Source organism: Bicyclus anynana, chromosome 19 (assembly GCF_947172395.1).
Source record: "Bicyclus anynana chromosome 19, ilBicAnyn1.1, whole genome shotgun sequence".
In the NCBI taxonomy this organism is placed as follows: Eukaryota; Metazoa; Arthropoda; class Insecta; order Lepidoptera; family Nymphalidae; genus Bicyclus; species Bicyclus anynana.
The window spans coordinates 14524673-14543390 of NC_069101.1; the positions used below are offsets into that span (position 1 = coordinate 14524673).

Genomic DNA, 18718 nt, shown 5'->3' on the forward strand with positions numbered 1-18718 from the left:
GGCGTCAATGAATCGCGCTCGGCTCGCGTGCCCCGAATCGCTCCGTTCTGACATCGTTCGCGGCTGGCCCGCCTTATCTTGCACCATGTGGAGGCTGCATCGGTGCATAGCGCACGCCGGGGGAGGGGCGGGGGAGACGGGGGGAGCTGCATCCGCGCCGCACTCCACTCCGCTCATTCGCACCGCGAGTGTGTTCGGTGACGCACGCGCCAGCCGTTGGTCTCCCGCGAGACTGCGTGCGTTGTCGCTATACGCGTACGACATCGCCGGTATAAAAATAAAGCCGGCGACAGACGTCGGTGTCTCGGGTTAAATTTAAATGATATCGCGGACGTCGTGCCGGGCTCGTCTCGGACCCTCGCCGACATGAGACTAAGTATGCATCACCTCCGATACATCCTGACTTATTTACACAGCGTAAACTTAAACTCAGTTCGTCATCGTTCGCAGTGTTTACAATCTTGGTCGTGGTCTCCAGGAAGTAAATGTGTTTATGAAAATGTGTCACTTTTGATCTTCCAGCGCCTTTGATGGCTGTGTGATCTTTCAGTGGATGGGGTTTCCGTTTTGGTTCGTTTTGTTTCTTTGGTGTTTGTGATATTCATCCTGTTCAGTAATACGTTAAATTGTATGTAGATGTTAGTTAAGTTTGTCAGTATTCTTGGAAATTGTGTTGTCGAATTCAACGAATTGGTAAGAAACTTCAATTCATTTTGGTCGATTTGCGTCGATGATTTACGTTTATCGCCGTAACCTTACGCCGTATCTCGAATGACACGTTCGCAGGTGTTTATTTATTTCGCATATTGCATGTTTCTGTTCTCGTGCAAGTTCAAATATCACGGAATTATCCCGGCGGTGGCTTCATCGTTCAGTGCGCTTTCGAAATTGTGCACTACTACTACTTAGAGGAGTTTGTCGAACCCTGATAATTTACTATAGTGAGATATCGCTACATTTGTGCTCGTTGGCTGCACGAGTATGAATGAACTGTGATACTGGCGACTGTGTTGTGATCCCACTTACATAACTTAAGTGCTTAAATTAAGTAATCTTTGGTACACTAGCATTACAGAGAATTATAATTTGCGTTGCATTTAAAATATTCAGAATGCAATTTATTTCAATTTCTAGATGATTGAGGAAAATTATAAAATCTAGACATGAAAAAAAAAAATGTAAACAATCCAATTGATATGTTGTACAATGTTTTGTAGAACTCTACCTATAATAAATAAATAAATAAATAATCTAGTAGAAAATTACTCGGAATATTCCAAACTGAAAACTTTAAAATTAATTACTCGTAGATTGTTAATTTTACAGTGTTCTTTTGATTCTTTGAGACAAGAAACATAAGGTTTATTTGGTATCAAATCAAATAAATTTTCTATGCATCATCATCATCATCATCATCATCATCATCAGTTCAATCTAGAACCTGGATTTTAAAGTTCGATGTAAAATTTACGGAATGTTATGTTCTAAATTTAAATCTTACCTTAAATCTTTTTTATGAGTTTGTGTATAAAAATAATGAAATTCACTGATCATCATCTCCTTTTCCTTATCCAACGTAAGTGGAGTCTGCAAAATATGTCTCTTCCAGTATTACTATTAATCGTCAAAATAAATTTACTAATGACTGGTATAAATTGTTTAACATTAACTTGTACAAGTTTTTCAATAAATATCATCTGTATTATCATATTATTCAATAGGCAAAGAACGATACCTGATCCTTCTCCATTGTTGTTGGAACCTTTTGTTGTTTATTCCGAACCTAACGCCGGTCGAAGGGCTGGCAGGTACCTGTTGGACAAAAAATCCTGAATCTTTAATTCTATTCACAAGTGGTTTTGCTAGGACGATCATATTTTCTTTATAAACATCATGTGTATTAAATTATGTATCATTGTTCCTTAGAAACCAAATTATTGTATCAGATGAATGATTTTTAAAATATGTACATCACTAACCAAAAAAAGTCTGTTTTTTTATTGCATTAACTTGCATTTTTAGTAGTTTTGTATTGGCTTTAATGATTGGGATTTTACCCTTGGTAAAAAGATTTTATAATACTGTCATTATAAATATAAAAAAAAAATTGTAAAATTATCTCTTTGAAATATCAAAAACTATGCCAGCTTTAAAAAAGAAAAACTCTAGCCCATCCGTGATTTTTTAAAATCATTTTCACACAAAATGTAAATTATCAAAATATGATATTTCTTCATATCCTTAACTTGAGACATGATTAGTTTTCCATACAAACCTTCATCCAATATTCTAGAAGTTTTCATAACATTCTTGCATTTAGCAATTTAGGCTTGTAAACATACTATTTATTGTCTTTATATCACTATTATAGGTAAACGTATTAGTACTAATACCAGATTTCCTTGTAATAGTATGAATAAACATTACAATCAATTAAAGGAAATAGCAGGCTTCATAATAACTGAATAGGATCGCGTAGATTACATCGATATAATAAGAAATATGAATGTCGAAGCGATTGCAACCTTGCATTTTTTTATATGACATAAGCTCGAACTTGAATACGAACTGTCTTGATGTGGTGACAGATGGAACGCGCTTGTTTGGAAAATGCCTATTTTTTAATGAATAAGATAAATTCTGCAAATGATAATGTCCAGCACTGAATACACGTGTGACAAAGATGTTGTTTATATTTCGGAGGACTAGTATTACTAAGGTATTATCATGGTGTTTGAAATCACAATATAAGACTTATTTCACACTATACCCATACAATAGCAATTGTAGGTAAATAAACATAAATTAATTTTAGTCCCATCTATTTCATTACGGCTCAGAAAGAGAGAATTCTATATAGATATATCACTTTAATTTGATGCTTTTACGGGCATTCTTTGTCTACCGACCTCGGAAGCTTTGAAATCTGTTATTGACATGTTTCTGCAACAAATTAAATTATCATTTTCCATTTTTGAATAAATCTCCTTTAAAATCTTAAGATAATTAACAAAAAATATTTTAAAGATATCCATGTTGTAAGAATCAGGAAAACCAGATAACATGGACATTGCAAATGCCTAGGCAATGCGTATGGTAAAACATGAAAGACACGGCTACTAAAGGACAATTTAACACAAATAATAAATCCGTTCTATTTTCCAGTTTCCACATCTGTGATCCATTTGTGGGCATCCTTGCTATTTCCGACATCCTACATCCTATTGTGTGTGATTTATAAGCGTTTACTGTCTATGTAATAAATATCAAGTTTGAATAGAGACAGACATTACTTTGAGGAAGTTCATTATACTCGTAAATAGTGACTAATTGGTTCATTTTGTTATAATCTGTGAAAAACAGACGAATCTATGCGAAAACGCACGTTCAGAAACGTGCGTAGACGATTTTCTGTCAGATCTTACCTAACCTAACCGGAGCATCCTCAGGAAATGTTGACTCAGATGCAGTTTGCATCTGCTGGACATACAATTTATTTTCGGACATAGGTACCATTTTATAACTAAGCTTGTTTATTGTTAGGAAAACTGCTAGTTATAAATTGAACAAGTCAGGAAGTGATTCTTAAGATTTCATTTTGGTTATGCGTTTCTAATATCACTAAATTTATTTAAATAAATTAAGTATTATTAGGTTATCTGACAGTTATAAATTGGATATTATTAAGTTAACTGGCAGTTATGAATGCAAAATTAACTTTTGTAAAAAATATGTTTAGAGCAATATTTGTACAGCAATAGATTTAGGTTGAATAGAGGCTTTTTCTAATCTATTTATATTTTTTACTTATCGTTTTACTCTAGGGTAGGGTATTAAGGTTTTAAACTGTAAAACAACTATTTCATTTAAACGTCTGTAGAAACTAAGCCTAGAATTAACTTAAAGCGAGGAAAGTTTGTAACGAGATTTATAACATTGCGGATTGCAATCCAGACCTTAATTATGGATGTAACCGCTTCATTAGTACGTTTTTTAGCTAAAATTATGCGCCTGGTGAAATACTAACGAAGCTAGTGTACTTAAATGGAATCGAAAACTTGCTGCTACTTATTACATTGCAAAATGTCTATTTTTGCTTGACTAAGGTAAAAACAGTAGGAAGTGTTATGGTTTTAGCAATCTCACAGGGTATGGTTGTATATTACGTATATTCCATCTTGGGATTTGATGAAAGATATGTCAATGGATTAGTTATAACAAAGATGTTTGGAGGCAATTGAATCAGCTTTCATATTCATATTATAATCTTTGTAATTTGTAAATGATAATAATTAATAATCTAAAAGTACTTAATTTAAAAAAGCAACTGCCAAATTTCTTAGCAGGTATTCTAAAGTAAACTAATTCGACAATACCTAAATGAGTTTAACTATTAGTAGTATTTTGTTGCAACAAATTTTTTAAACATTTTTTTTATATACTTCCTTTAGATATTGCTGCAGTTCATTAACTTAGCGATTATACGAAGGAGATAAACTCATAAATAATAATATAATATATAAGTATAATTGTCATCTAGGCTGCGATAAACGAGTCTGCTAAGGTCGTAAACTGCTCCATTGCGATCGTTTCGGTTGCAATTGATTTAAATGTAAAGTGGACAGGAGTCAGGACGATATTAAGAATGATGTCTAGACGATGTAGCTTTCGTTTATTAACCCCGAGGCGATGCACCAGTGTTCAAATACTGTAGTTACATGTTTCTCTTGTTGTAATTCTACAGGTGAATGGTTAAATTAAAACCAAGTGTTATCAGGCTTTTTTTCTTGAACGTCAAGTTGATGCTTGAGTCATATTAATCATTATCAGTTTTATTAACGGCTCACTACAGAGCCAGTCTATGTTGTTTATGGTGCTTAGACACACCACGCTAATCCAATACGCGATTGGCGGGCTTATGTTGATAATGTTTAATTTTTGAACGACCATTAACAGAATATGTTAATAATGAAGCACGTAGGCCAAAAACTTCACCAATAAGTTGTAGTTTGAAAGCGCTTGAGCAAAACACTTCAGGAAGTCATTCTTAAAATTTCATTTTGGTTAAGCGGTTAAAATATCACGAAATATAGAATAATATTTTGTATAACTCTAAATAATTTATTAGTGCGCTTCTGTTGTGCTGATTTTTCTTTATTTTAGTTAGTTAGTGCTGTCTCCAGCTGCTATATCCAAAGCAAAGCCTTTCTCAAATAGAGTAACTATAGTATTGTCAACTCGTCTCACTAACACATCCTCTTTTCTTCATTTGTCTGGTTAAACTCTTTAATTTATGGCATTCTTGATCATAAGTTTGTTGTGCGTACGTGGATAGCTTTTATCACGTCTGTCTGTTTAATAAATCAGATACAAGAATGACGCGCCTCGGCCTCAGACAAATTGTGACGAGCGACGCACGTCATGAGGCTCATTATAACATTTATTGTTATTAAAGATACGGTGCGCTGAATGAATAAGGATAACTTTATGAATACGTTGAAAGGAAAAAGTACGCTTTTTATATGTGTTACTATAGCCTACAGGTACTCTATTACTATATAGTTGTGCGTAATCTAAAATAACCTTACAGATTAATAACGCTAGCCAGTTATGTCTCGTCTGTTAAGTCTCTATTTGTCTGGGCTAATGTTTGGAATGACTGGACTGATCTTAATGGGCCTCACTGGGATATAGAAAAGGAGGAGCAGCATATAGACTTTATATCCCGGAATAATCCATTTCTACCTCGGGCGAAGTCAAAGGCATCCGCTATTTAACTTAATGTAATGATATCAAGTACATTAGAACTCTTTTTATTTTTTCGTGCTGAAATTACTTTAAAAAAATATGAAACAATAACATAATTATTGGATCTAATTATGTATATTATTGGATCTAATTATGTATAGATTTCCATATTAATAAGGTATTATAATTTTAAATTACATCAGTTATTAATATGACAATTAATCTAGGCCTTTTTGCTTAAGTTACATCCTCTGGACTTTTTATAACCCATCTCATTTCAGGGCAAAAGCCGCCCTCAAATTCTTTCACAGTTTTGGATTGATCTTTTGGTGCCAAACAGGGCCCATATATTCTACTAGGTCGTCTCGCTATCTATATGTTGGTCTTTCTCTTCTTCTTTTGTTATATTTTGGGCACCAAGAATTAATTTCTCTAGCCCATTCGCATTATATTGCCTGTCCAATTACATTAATTTTTCATGGCTATCTATGGTTATTGCGTGTTTTGTTAGCAGTTTTCTTTTGATATCTTGTTTTTTGTATTTATCTAAAAGACAAATATTCAATATTGCTCTTTTCATTTTCTTTTGTGCAAGCTTCTTCCAATATTCGTGCAATTAATATTCAAGTCCATGCAAAAATACCAAACTAGTTTCGATGTTTGCATAACGTGACATTGCAACCGTATGTGTTGCAAGTTTATATCTAATTTGTGTTCCCTAATGATGTACTGAATCAGCCCTGCGGCTACATCTGGCTGCGTGTCCGTCATCATGGCCGGTGGCCAAGTTTGCCTAGGTCAAGTTACCGCGCATTGTCACCTAAGTATCTCCTCCCACATTAAAACTACGCACTGTTGTATGTCCGCAGTGATGGTTGCGATGTTGTTTTGGTTTTGGCATATCTTAGATGTTCGTGATTTTGAAATTTTGATAATAAAGTACATAGTTCGAAACTCTTGTGGTAGATTTCTTTATGATATTTTGCTTTGTCTTTCTTAATTTATATGAATTTTCAAACTTTTTTTAGCATCAGCATTTACTTTACTTTTTAAAACTTTACTAACCTTGTTTTCGACGGCAACTAAGCTTAAGATAGATGTTTTGTATTATATATGATTTATGTAATTTAATTTTATAATAATACATTGCAGATGACATTTTATTACACATACTTGTAATTACGCTTGACTACAATCGTGTCTGATGGAAATCAATGATGAGGTCTAGGCAGGAGAGCGCTCGTCAACAATACCTATTTCTATTAACGTTTTGAAGGTGTAACAATTACACGTATTGAAAAAGAATTTATATGTCGAAACAGCATTCCACACCTTGGGTCTTCTGTCGGACTCGTAGTTTACGAGAAATATACAAATATCAACCAATGGCGGCGGAGTTGTTCCGGTCCCACCTCTTTTGTCCCAACGCAATGAAAGAGAGAGCTATATTTTCGGTTGCATCTATATTTTTGCGTAATTGTGTATTTCTCTTTACGAGAGAAGTCGTTGGCTGGTCGCATGTCAGGCATACAGATCAGAAACGTGTTGTGCGAATGGACTGGATGTGAACAAACATATGGATATATGTTCACGGCGTCCTGAAGCGTCGACAGCTCTCACATCACCGAGAGGTGATCGGTAAATTCCCGCTCGCTGGCCTATTGTACTCTCCGACTAATTTGGACGGGAATATTGGTCCTGTTTTGCGTACTGTGATTATCCTTGTAATGAATGTCCACTGAGCGCAGTGTTGTGGTGTTGCAGGTCGGGGCATCGTGTGCGAGTGCACGGGCGCGGGCATGTGCCCCGGCGGCGCGCCCAACGGCACGTGCGGCACGCAGCCCGGCGGGTACTGCTTCGTGGCCGTGGAGGAGCTCTACGACGACAGCGGGCTCGTGGTGCTGGAGCGCACCGCCGGCTGCCTGCCGCCCGACGAGTCGGGCCTCATGCAGGTCGGTGCTGAGAACATTCATGAAGATAAATTGACAAATGACAATCAATCAATAGCAACGCAAACGTCTGAAACGAGGCTGGGACTATTTTCGCCATTGGTTGAGACAGTTTGTCTATTTATCTTCACAAAATAGGTCGTTAGTTAGGTTAATCGCATTCTAGGCATACCTACAGGAAGGACTGACGACATCAAGTCGCAGGGAGTCGCTGATCAGTCGGCAGATGCAGTCGGCTGGTGTTCGGAAGTACCTGCAAAAGGCCCATGTACTTGAGTGCACGTCCTTCGACTGATATGATGATAATGATGATGATAGACATGAGCGAACTTCTCCGGACAATCTGTAGTTATTTATACGATACTTAAAGCTTTTTTAAATTTTCGCCTGTCTATTTGTATGGGCTAATTTTTGTAACGACTGCACCGATTTTTACGGGATTTTCACTAGGTAATGATAGATTTCCTTTTTTCCGAATCAAGTCTATCTATCAATCAAGTCTAGGTATTATTTCTAAATTGAATTGGTTTTTATCACCAAACTAACTAGAAACTTTTGTTTTTCCAGTGCAAGAAAGTGCCCCACCAGAACCCGAAGGCGATAGAGTGCTGCGAGAAAGACTACTGCAACCGCCGCCTGCGGCCGCAGCTGCCGGAGCCCCCGCCCGACGTCACCGAGACCCCCGGCCTGCGCCCCGCGGGCTCCGTGCCGCACACGGCGCTGGTCGCCGCGGCGCTGTGCGCGGCCCTGCTCGCCTTCCTCGCGGCCTTCTGGCTGCTCTTCAGGATGCGCAGAAGAGGATGCAAGCGACCGCCTTCCCCGCCCGCCCCCGCGCACAGCTCGGAGATCTCCTCGGGCTCCGGGTCCGGCCTCCCGCTCCTAGTCCAAAGAACCGTCGCTAAACAGATACAAATGGTCGAGTCGATCGGCAAAGGTCGCTACGGCGAAGTCTGGTTGGCGAGATGGCGCGGCGAAAAGGTGGCCGTCAAAGTTTTCTTCACCACGGAGGAGGCTTCCTGGTTCCGCGAGACGGAGATATACCAGACGGTGCTCATGCGACACGAAAACATCCTCGGCTTCATCGCGGCGGACATCAAAGGAACGGGATCCTGGACTCAGATGCTTCTCATCACGGACTACCACGAGAACGGCTCCCTGCACGATTATTTGCAGACCGTCGTTCTGGACACGCAGGGTTTGATGACGATGGCGTACTCCATAGTGAGCGGGCTGGCCCACCTGCACATGGACATATTCGGCACCAAAGGCAAGCCCGCCATCGCTCACAGAGACATAAAGAGCAAAAACATCCTCGTCAAAAGGAACGGCCAGTGCGCGATCGCCGACTTCGGCCTCGCGGTCAGATACGTGGCGGAGAGGAACGAGGTGGACATCGCGCCGAACACGCGCGTCGGCACGAGGCGGTACATGGCGCCCGAGGTGTTGGACGAGAAGTTGGACGTCACCAACTTCGAGGCGTTCAAAATGGCCGACATGTATTCTTTGGGACTGGTGATGTGGGAGATGTGCAGGCGGTGTACGACCGGGGACAAGGCGCAGTACGTGGAGGCGTACGCGCTACCGTACCACGAGCACGTGCCGTCGGACCCGTCGTTCGACGACATGCACGCGGTGGTGGTGGGCCAGCGCGCACGGCCGCCGCTGCCGGCGCGCTGGCGGGCGTCGCCCACGCTGCTGGCGCTGGCGGCGCTCATGGCGGAGTGCTGGCACCACAACCCGCCCGTGCGGCTCACGGCGCTGCGCGTCAAGAAGACGCTGGCCAAGTTCCGCGCCGAGAGCGCCGTGAAGCTCGTCTGACGAGACTGTTCGTGTAAATACGTGGCCGACAGTTCCTCCTATTTATTGCGTCGCGACGACGACAATGTTCCCCCGTCAGTGCCCCCATCGATTACGAATTCCGACCACCGCGTTCTTTTAAAATCTCAGTATTTGTTAAGTTTATGTGCTACCAGTGATTTCATGTGGAAATTTGTAATATAAAGCACGCCCACGAAATAGGTACTGCGGTACTCCATTAAGGATATTTTGATAAAATACAAGCAAAGAAAGCTCTATATTTGTGTGAAAGAAATACAGAAAACGTAGCCACATGTTTCTATTTCGTGTGCATCTTTTATTCACGTGCCGGAATCTTTTCAACTTTGGATTATTTTAAATTACAAACATATTTTTTTTTTGTAATATTGTTATGAAGTGTATGTGTTACGTAGGGTTAAGGTTAAGGATGGTTTTCTTTTTGTAATAGATGAAATTTGTCTTCCGTTTTGATAAGTGATTCGCTCGATGGCAGCTCGCGCAAGGTTCGTGGACACGGTAATACTCAGACGACAGCTCCAAACACGTAATTGTTATGCCATTTTGCGGGTAGTAAAGAAACAAAACTGTTTACAAAATTAATTGACCTATCATTATGCAATTTTGCGGGTAGTAAAGATACAAAGTTATTTACAAAGAGTAATTGACCTACTACCCGCTTTATTTATATAAAATCCGATACCTCAGGCCTATCACACAATAAGAGTTATCCAGCAACCCTGCTTAAAAAATGTATGCATTATAATAAAAGGACGCTCAATCATGTAGAAAATTTCACTTAAAAATTTGCCAAAATTGGCAATTTTTTAAGTGAAATTTTCTTGCAGTTTTAGAATTATTAGTAAAGAAAATTATACCTAGAGGCCTTTAAAAATAGTTCAACAATTATTAAAATACCAAATTCAGAGCAAAAACAACCTTAAGGATTAAGTTTAAGGTTGAATTTGCAAATGCGACTACTTGAATTGAGTGTCAAGAAGTTGTGTTTGGCACTCATTGAGTGGGGACGTTTTTCGGTCGCTGATTGTGCATCCACTTTTTAATAGGAAATAGATGAATGTATGTTATTAACAAAATATAGGTAGTCAAGAGAGCATTTGTATCTCTATTGCTCAGTGTAGCCACGATTATGTGATTGGAGCTGTTTGTAATATTTTTGGAGATGAAATACGCGACATGTATTGTGATATTTCGACAATAAGAGAATATTATTTTTTAGTAACGATTTGGCAACTATCTTGTGCCTCTATCAACGTGGCGACATTTTTAGGTTACATTCACACGGAATTATTCGTATATCGCCACTATACATTCGTATACGTTGAAACATACAGTATAATGTCGTGTGAATCTAGCCTAACATATCATATGTGTAATTTATGACATCAAATGTGACCAGTTACATATTTTTGCTTGGCACCTCAATATTTTACACACTGCATGTGAAAACTGTTAGTAGCATAGATTTAAAAGTAAATAGACAAAACTGATTAGCGTGCCGTTGTACCTAAAGCAAAAGAATCGTTTTTTTTTTTTTTGGTGAACCATTGTAAGCTAACTGGTTACTTATAGTTTTCAACAAATTGGGATTGTAATTTCGTGCCTACAATGCTTATTTCTTAAATAGAAACATAAAAATCTATTACTGATTGACAATATAAAAATTTATTTGGGCTGTCATTTGTTGATGGTATGCGATGAATGTTTTTTTCTCTATTTATTTCTCTGTTTACAATATTAAATTAAAGACAAGACGTCACATTCATAAGCGACTAATGGAAAAGATAAAAAGAAACTGTAGACAAAAAAAGTAATAGACACCAGTATCGATAACTGTAAAGAAATAAGACAAGGGAATGTGATATTCGGTGCTAAAGAGTTTTTCATATAGCATGGGTATTATTGTAGTGAGTCGTGGCAAACTTTCAAGAGTGAAACGAATTGTCACCGTACCCATGTTATGTGAAAAACACTTAAGTGGCAGTAGCCGACATTAGGGATAAGTTTTACAGTTGTTTACAATAATGAAAATTATACTCCATCTACAATATAACTACAATTTGTTATTATGTTGAGGTGTCAATTAAAATATTTTGGATATACGACATTGAGAGATAATGTGTTGATAGCAGGCTGACGGGAATAAAGAAAACTGATGTAACTTTAGTGGAATCGCGTATGTTCGGTTGTACTTAAAATGGTGGAAAAAAGACTAAAACGTGGAGAAAGTATTAGCGATAGATGGTCAAGTGCAGTGTCTTATGAGATGCCTTCGATTAGTATTAATATGATGTTTTGTATTGCGACGCTCTCGCTTTCAAATTTGAGAAATAAGTCCCGGGTTCGATACTCGTTCGTTGGACCACAGTCGTACCTACTCCTGACAGGAGTAATTGGCGGAGAAGAGGAATATTATTCAGATTAAAATAATATGCTAAAACAATTTTTTTTAACTAATAATACATAAATACATAACCATAGATAGGTAAATAAAAATTGTATATACCTAACTATAAATTCATATATGAAACTATCAATTTCTATGTTTTTGAGTTTATGGCTGTTTTGACATTATATAAGTAGCAAAAAAAACTAAAAAATAAAATTAAAAGGCATAAAATTAAGACTGAATCAAAAATATTCAAATCTATCGAGCGTTTTTCAGTGTTAATGTAATATAAATAAGGGTCAAATTTGAAAGCGAAGCGTGCGTTAGCATTTATTGTGCGTCCGCGCGCCTGTACAGTGTTGTGTATATATAGCGATAGATTAGTACCTAATACATGTTGCTAGTTAAGTTACAAATAAAATATTAATGGACATTCATTCGCTATTTTATTTTCATTATTACCCAGATACCCACCTAGGGCGATCCCTTACATCACCTTTAGACATATATTATGGGCGATGTCACATTATGCGTTGCGTTGCGTCGTCGCAACGGATCATTTTATTTCGTAGTTTCGATAATGCACGATGTCGCAGTACAAGAGGACGACGCACGCACCCAGTCAGACTATACAATACAAATGAGCACAGTCCGTCGTCCGTTGAAACGATGCAAGCGAAACTATGTCATATAAAATGCCATTTCAAATATATGGAAAAAGAGGTTACAACAACGCAACGCACTCATGGGATTTCGCTCTAAAGTTGATAAAAATGAATTAAGTACTAAGAATGGCTATGTGGTCAGCTCATATATCATAGAAGTGGATGCTAGATGCATAACAGCAAAATCTCTCGTAGGTACTGCTTTGATTTTGGTCACAAACCCACTAGAACAGCATCAAGTTCTATATCAGAATGGGTATCCCAAGGTGCTCTAGTGAAAGTAGAATCCTATCAAGGTCAACGGGCACAATCTGACGCGAGTTTTGAAAAATCGCTTATAGTATATTATGATAGGCACTATCATTATCAACACATATTCGGCTCACTGCTGAGCTCGAATCTCCTCTCAGAATAAGAGTGGTTTGCCGATAGTCCACCACGCTGGCCCAATGCGGATTGGCAGACTTCACACACGCAGAGAATTAAGAAAATTCTCTGGTATGCAGGTTTCCTCACGATTTTTTCCTTCACCGTTTGAGACACGTGATATTTAATTTCTTAAAATGCACACAACTGAAAAGTTGGAGGTGCATGCCCCGGACCGGATTCGAACCTACACCCTCCGGAATCGGAGGCAGATATCATATACTGGGCTGTCACGGCTCTTATGATAGGTAGGTTCCCCGCCCCGAATAGCAGAATACATCTTAAAAACAATGAAAACTGAATTCAGGGGTAGGGTAAGGGAAAGGTAGGGTAGAGATAGGAAAGAAGTGCACATAAATCAAAGCGAAGCTTGACGGGGTCCGCTAGTTTGACATTAAAATTTTCTTATTCTTAGAAGGCAAAAACAGTAGGTATAGTTACTACTTAACTCGACTCCTCGAAGTTTGTCAGCCTGTGCTGCTACCATCGGTAGGTAAATAGTTACTGTAGCCAATTATGGAATTTAGAATGTAGTGGTTTTGAATTAGCATGAATTTCTCTTAGCATAGACACTTAACTTCATGGCAAAAAATACTCATTAGTTTTTTTTTAAAGAACTTCATCAAAAACATCGTGAGGAAACCTGCATACCAGAGAAATAACTTAATTCTCTGCGTGTGTGAAGTATGCCAATCCGCATTGGGCCAGCGTGGTGGACTATTGGCCTTACCCCTCTCATTCTGAGAGGAGACTCGAGCTCAGCAGTGAGCCGAATATGGGTTGATGACGAAACATTTTTTGATAAAGTAAAGGTTTCATTATTACAGTAGAATAAGATTTTTTAAATATAACTAAATTGTCGGGTGATTATGGTGGGTCTGGGCCGGGAATGGGCAATGGCCCTTTGAACTGTGTGTCTAGTGGGAGTTTTCAATATTTTCATACTGTTACTATCGCGTTAACGTAAACGCGAATAGAATTAAGGTACGTGTACCGACTCATAAATCTATGGATACACCCGAATTTATATGGAATTGAAACAGTTGTGCAGTAGTGCCACTAGGTGGCGCCGTTTCAATTCCTTAGAAATTAGCTTTTACGTTTACGCGATAGTAACAGTATCAAACTGCGACTAGGTCCTCTGTTACATCCTCCCTCTCAGTTGCGTAACTACACCATCTGAGGGCCGTGTGCGGCCCTTTTTGGAATTTGTTGGTACACAGAAAAGTCGACAATGGTATTTAAAAAAAAAACAAAATGTAAGTACTTAAAAATGAGATTTATTATTATCCTATTTACACTCCATACTGTTCCAAACACATCCTCAACCATACAAAACACTACCTATAATGTGCAAATCAGTCGTTTGCTGTCACTTACGTAAACTACCACTAAGCACCATTTAACAACCATACAGTTCTGCACTAAAGGTAACAGCATCACAGGTTGACAGCATGACAGCGTTTTATTGGCAGTGACAACTTTCGTCAATTTCATTAGTCACGTATAACTACTACAAGGCCCGCCGCAAAGCGAGTGACTTACCATGTATCCATTATAATCAATTAAAATTCATTTTGTTTATAAATTATAAATTTCAATTTTAAAATAATATTTTGTAATACAGTCATGTACCCAAACTGTAACCTGGACTTGCCTGTTCCCTACAAAATACTTTTCAACTGGCCTTAGTCAAAAAATTTAATTGTCTTGAAATTAAAAGCCGGTAAAATAAAAATATAACTATATAAAATCCCATTTTTGTGCCATTGACTTATGATCTGTAAGCAGTCAGGATTATCAAACTAAGTTACCTATATTATTTGTCTAAGGGAACATAGATTTAAATAATTAATATGACAGATAAGTTATAAAAATTTGATAACGGGATCTTTATCAAAGCATTCTAAACCTTTACTGTTTGGTTGCTAAACAGTGACGCAGTGGGTTTTGTCAAATTCAAAGATTCACTCAGTCAAGTGATAAATTAATTAGTGATAAAATTAATAAGGCGCATATCTTCTGGACGGAGACGGCCCGCGCATTCCCGGCCTGAAAAAAAAAACAGAATATTGAAACAAATAAATATTTGTAACAAATCATAATTGTCACCATTAATGCCTATTGGCATGCCCACTTATATAGCGGGCAATTCTAGACCACCGTCCATAAAAGGGCTGAAATTTAGAGCACTAAACCACCATGCTGTTTACCAAATGGCAGACTAAGGGTGATATCAACTCTATAGTAATTACTGATATTAATGGTAATTGAATTTAACACCACCTGCTATTGAATGGAACCTTGGAATAGTCTAGAAATTTCATAACCCACCCCAGAGTTGCATGATCTGAAGCTACATACAAGTAGGATAACAGGTGAACCACTAGACAGTTATTGCAAGTCGCTCACCATATTTCTCTAATTAAAAAAAGCAACCTTAAATGACAACAGAATTTAAAATGGAAGTCTCACATACAATAACAATATATGTTAACTTTACAGCAGCATTACTTCTTTTTCAAAATCAAATTAATTTGCTACTAAAAACAAAATTATTATTATTTATCCCAATTTTACAAATGGAAAAGTTTGCATGGAAATTTGAATGAAAATGAATGGCACCAGAATAGAATGGCTACTAAATCTGGCTGAAATTTGGCCACAATGGAAAGGATTTGTCACACAACCTGTGGATGAAGTGCTTAAACGTGCCTACTCGTAAATAACCAAAACAATAAAATTGACAGAGAGCCTGTTAGGGGTCAAAGCTGCTCCTTTCATAGGTAAATGCAGCAATAGGAGTTTGAATTATTGGGATGTAGGGAGTTACAATGGTAGCCAGTAACAAAAGTAAAAACCTTTAAGTGCAATTCTTTAAGATTTCCTTCAGGAAGTGTGAGACATGACATGTTTGTCATAATTTCTTAGCTTCTTTTTGGGACAATGTTTAAAATATAAGTTAATGGGAATATCTGACATATATTTAAATACAGCTATTATTTTACTGCTAAAACAAATATTCCCATAAATGTGGAAGTTTGAGTCTGGACTGTAGTTACTTGCTACCTCCATAGATTAACATAAATCCGTAGTTGCCTACCACGCTTATCAATCCATGTTTACTTAGCTTTGCAACAAACTTTCACCTAGAAACTGTAGAATGTGTTATAAATAAAATGTTCTGTTCTGGCCATTCCAGATTTAGACCATTCTCAGTATTAGTCAGATGTAGTTTCTATTTAACTATTGCTGATCAAAATTTAATTCCCAAAATGAAAATCTGGAACGACCTCACCTACATTTTATAAGGTTTCTTGTTTTGAGTTCTAATACATATGTATTTTTAGAAAGTTATTTGCAAAGATATCTGTGAGTTGATAAGCACCATTAATAATTTAATAATTAGTTGAACTTTACCTTCTGTCATCAAATGTGTCCCGGCTGAAGTCTTCATACATCCTGCAATAACAATAACATGGTAAATCAACATTTGTTGTATATTTGCTTATTAATAACTTTAATTACTTTACTAATTAATATATGGTGCTTTGGAAGTAGATTTTTACGTGATTGCAATTTTAAATCTTGTCACTGAAACTAATGCGCAATATATTAACTAACCTAAAACAAACAACTACAAACACCATTAAAAATTGCTTACAAGAAGGGAGTAAGTAAATATGTAAAGTGAAATATTGTCAATTTACTTAGTTAAAGTTCAGATAATAGGTATGAAGAATAGAAATAGTCAATAATTCAGCGAAAACCTACCCTCGTGACATCTGCGGTCCGCGCGGCGGGCTCCGCCTGTTGTACATGGTGTCATAGGAAGACCTCATGGAGCCTATACTGTTCCTCATGGGCGGCAGGTTGGGCATCGGAGGCATGGGTTCGCGGCGCAGTGGTGGCGACGCGAAGTCGCCTCGCGCCCGCGACGCGCCCATGTCTAGCCCCCTCGAAGCTCCCACCGGGTAGCGTCGCTCAAACAAATCCCTTGGAGAGTCAAACCTCGCTCTGTCATAGTATCCATCGTAAGGGTCCTGTTGAATTAACTGGTTAATACACAGTCTACAAACTAAAATAAAATACCAAATTCAATTGTGTGCTTAGATAAGAGTCCTAAGACAAGTTTTTAAGTTCGGAGAGTTATTAAGTTCGGTTAGGAATGGGAGTTCGGCAATGCAGCATCATCGAGCCCGCAGCGAGTGTTCGGTTTAGTCTAGCAAGAGCAAGGAACGCGTGCGAGAGACGCCCGAGATGCGAACCGGTCTAGCGAATAGTCAAGCGCGTTACCCCGAATCCTCCCATCATGCGATCGCGGAGGAAGGGCGGCGGCGGCGGCGGAGGGTACGGGTCGCGGCCGAAGCGCTCGCGGAAGCCGTTGCGCTCGGGGCCCAGCGCCTTGGGGCACTCCTTGGACCAGTGGCCGCCGCGGCCGCAGCGGTAGCACTGCTCGGGGTCGCCCATGCCGGGCCGCTGGCGCACGCGGCTGGTGGACAGCTGCACCTTCATGGGCTGCCCGTCGACCATCATGCCGTTCAGCTCTTTGATGGCCTCGTTGACGTCGGACGTCGCGTCCAGGTGCACGAAGCCGTAGTTGCGAACGATATCGCACTCCACGACCGTGCCGAACTTCTGGAACAGCTCGCGGACCTCGGGCGCGCGCGTATTGTCCGTGAGGTTCCCGACGAATATTTTAGTGGTCGGCGTGGACGGCGCCTTGCGGCTCTTGGCCGCCTCTATTTTGATGGCCTGTCCGTTCACGATCTCGCCGTTGAGGTTCTGAACGGCCTCGCGCCCGACTTGCTCGTTTTCCATGTGCACGAAACCGTAATTTCTGATGATATCGCATTCTACGACCGTACCGTACTTTTCGAACAGCGGCCTCAGATCGACGTCCGTAGTTTTATCGGATAGGTTCCCGACGAAGATTTTGAAAGTACCGGCGCCCGGCATTTTAGGTTCTGAAACGCATACACAATTTGTCGAAATGAGTCAGCAGCGTTTATGGCATAGTTTGTATTACCGACGGGACATTGGCGTGACAAAACTAACATTTTAATATACTCACCTATTATGCTACAAAAGCAACACTACTTTTTACACCCAGAAAGTAAAATTACAAGCTATTTTATCACAAAATCTTCCACGCTCCAAACACTTTTTAACCAAGAACAAAATGGCGCCTCGAAATGCAGATTTCAGAAATTAAAATTAGCTGTCATCCACATTCCCCAAGCATTCCATTAGAGCGGATGTGACGTATTGTAAAACAATATTGAAACCATAGACTACCGAGATTTTTTTTTCATAAATAATCACAGATCTTGTATTCCGGATGTATGAATGATTGAAACTTGTACAATCTTTCAAAAAAGTTATACAGATAAACTTTGAACTAAGCGTTTTTCCATTGCCCACTGCCGTTGTTTACAACATAATTAAACATAATTATGTAAAGATGTAAAGCAAAGAATAAATTAAAATATGTAAATTAAATGTAAAGTATCGAGTAAACAACTGTCCAAGGTGTCAAGGATGTCTATGGCCCTTTACGGCCTCACTGTATACAATGGAAAATAATAATTTGTAAATTGAGATTTCATTCTATGATTCTACAAACATGGACGAAATTTCCTTTTATTTAAAATTATTTTATTATGAAAATGAAAATTGATAACATAGACTATGCATGCTCTCGA

The 18718-nt window shown here is 38.7% G+C and overlaps 2 protein-coding genes across 4 annotated transcripts in view; one reads left to right on the plus strand and one right to left on the minus strand.

The window, feature by feature from the left end:
* The window catches only part of LOC112044074 (bone morphogenetic protein receptor type-1B), a 154228-nt gene extending 141869 nt beyond the window's left edge, over positions 1-12359 (plus strand). The window contains exons 1-3 of one of the 2 annotated variants that reach the window (XM_024079796.2): positions 163-376; positions 7513-7700; positions 8265-12359. In XM_024079796.2, coding sequence (XP_023935564.1) covers positions 367-376; positions 7513-7700; positions 8265-9515 — 1449 coding nt within the window. In that variant the 5' untranslated portion in view covers positions 163-366 and the 3' untranslated portion in view covers positions 9516-12359. Of the gene's footprint in view, positions 1-162; positions 377-7512; positions 7701-8264 lie in introns of those variants that run through there. The other variant, XM_052887238.1, reaches the window with a different exon arrangement.
* A 1914-nt stretch (positions 12360-14273) lies between these two features.
* LOC112044076 (RNA-binding protein lark) lies at positions 14274-18260 on the minus strand. 2 transcript variants are annotated; one of them, XM_024079797.2, is made up of 5 exons: positions 18088-18256; positions 17310-17980; positions 16788-17056; positions 16434-16475; positions 14274-15065 (listed from the first exon to the last, which is right to left on the minus strand). In XM_024079797.2, the coding sequence occupies exons 2-5, from the start codon at positions 17970-17972 to the stop codon at positions 15017-15019; spliced, it is 1023 nt and encodes a 340-aa protein (XP_023935565.1). In that variant the 5' UTR covers positions 17973-17980; positions 18088-18256; the 3' UTR covers positions 14274-15016. The 2 variants fall into 2 exon arrangements, with proteins under 2 accessions (XP_023935565.1, XP_052743202.1); XM_052887242.1 differs by lacking the exon at positions 16434-16475 and having other exon boundaries at positions 18088-18260.
* Positions 18261-18718: the final 458 nt, after the last annotated feature.

Bases quoted from the DNA above. Each gene is read 5' to 3' on its own strand.
- LOC112044076 (XM_024079797.2), bottom strand. From the start codon at position 17,972: ATGCCGGGCGCCGGTACTTTCAAAATCTTCGTCGGGAACCTATCCGAT. The intron at 17,057-17,309 runs GTAACGCGCTTG...TTAATTCAACAG, and splicing joins GCATGATGGGAGGATTCGGG to GACCCTTACGATGGATACTA. The intron at 16,476-16,787 runs GTAGGTTTTCGC...TTGTTATTGCAG, and splicing joins GGACCGCAGATGTCACGAGG to GATGTATGAAGACTTCAGCC.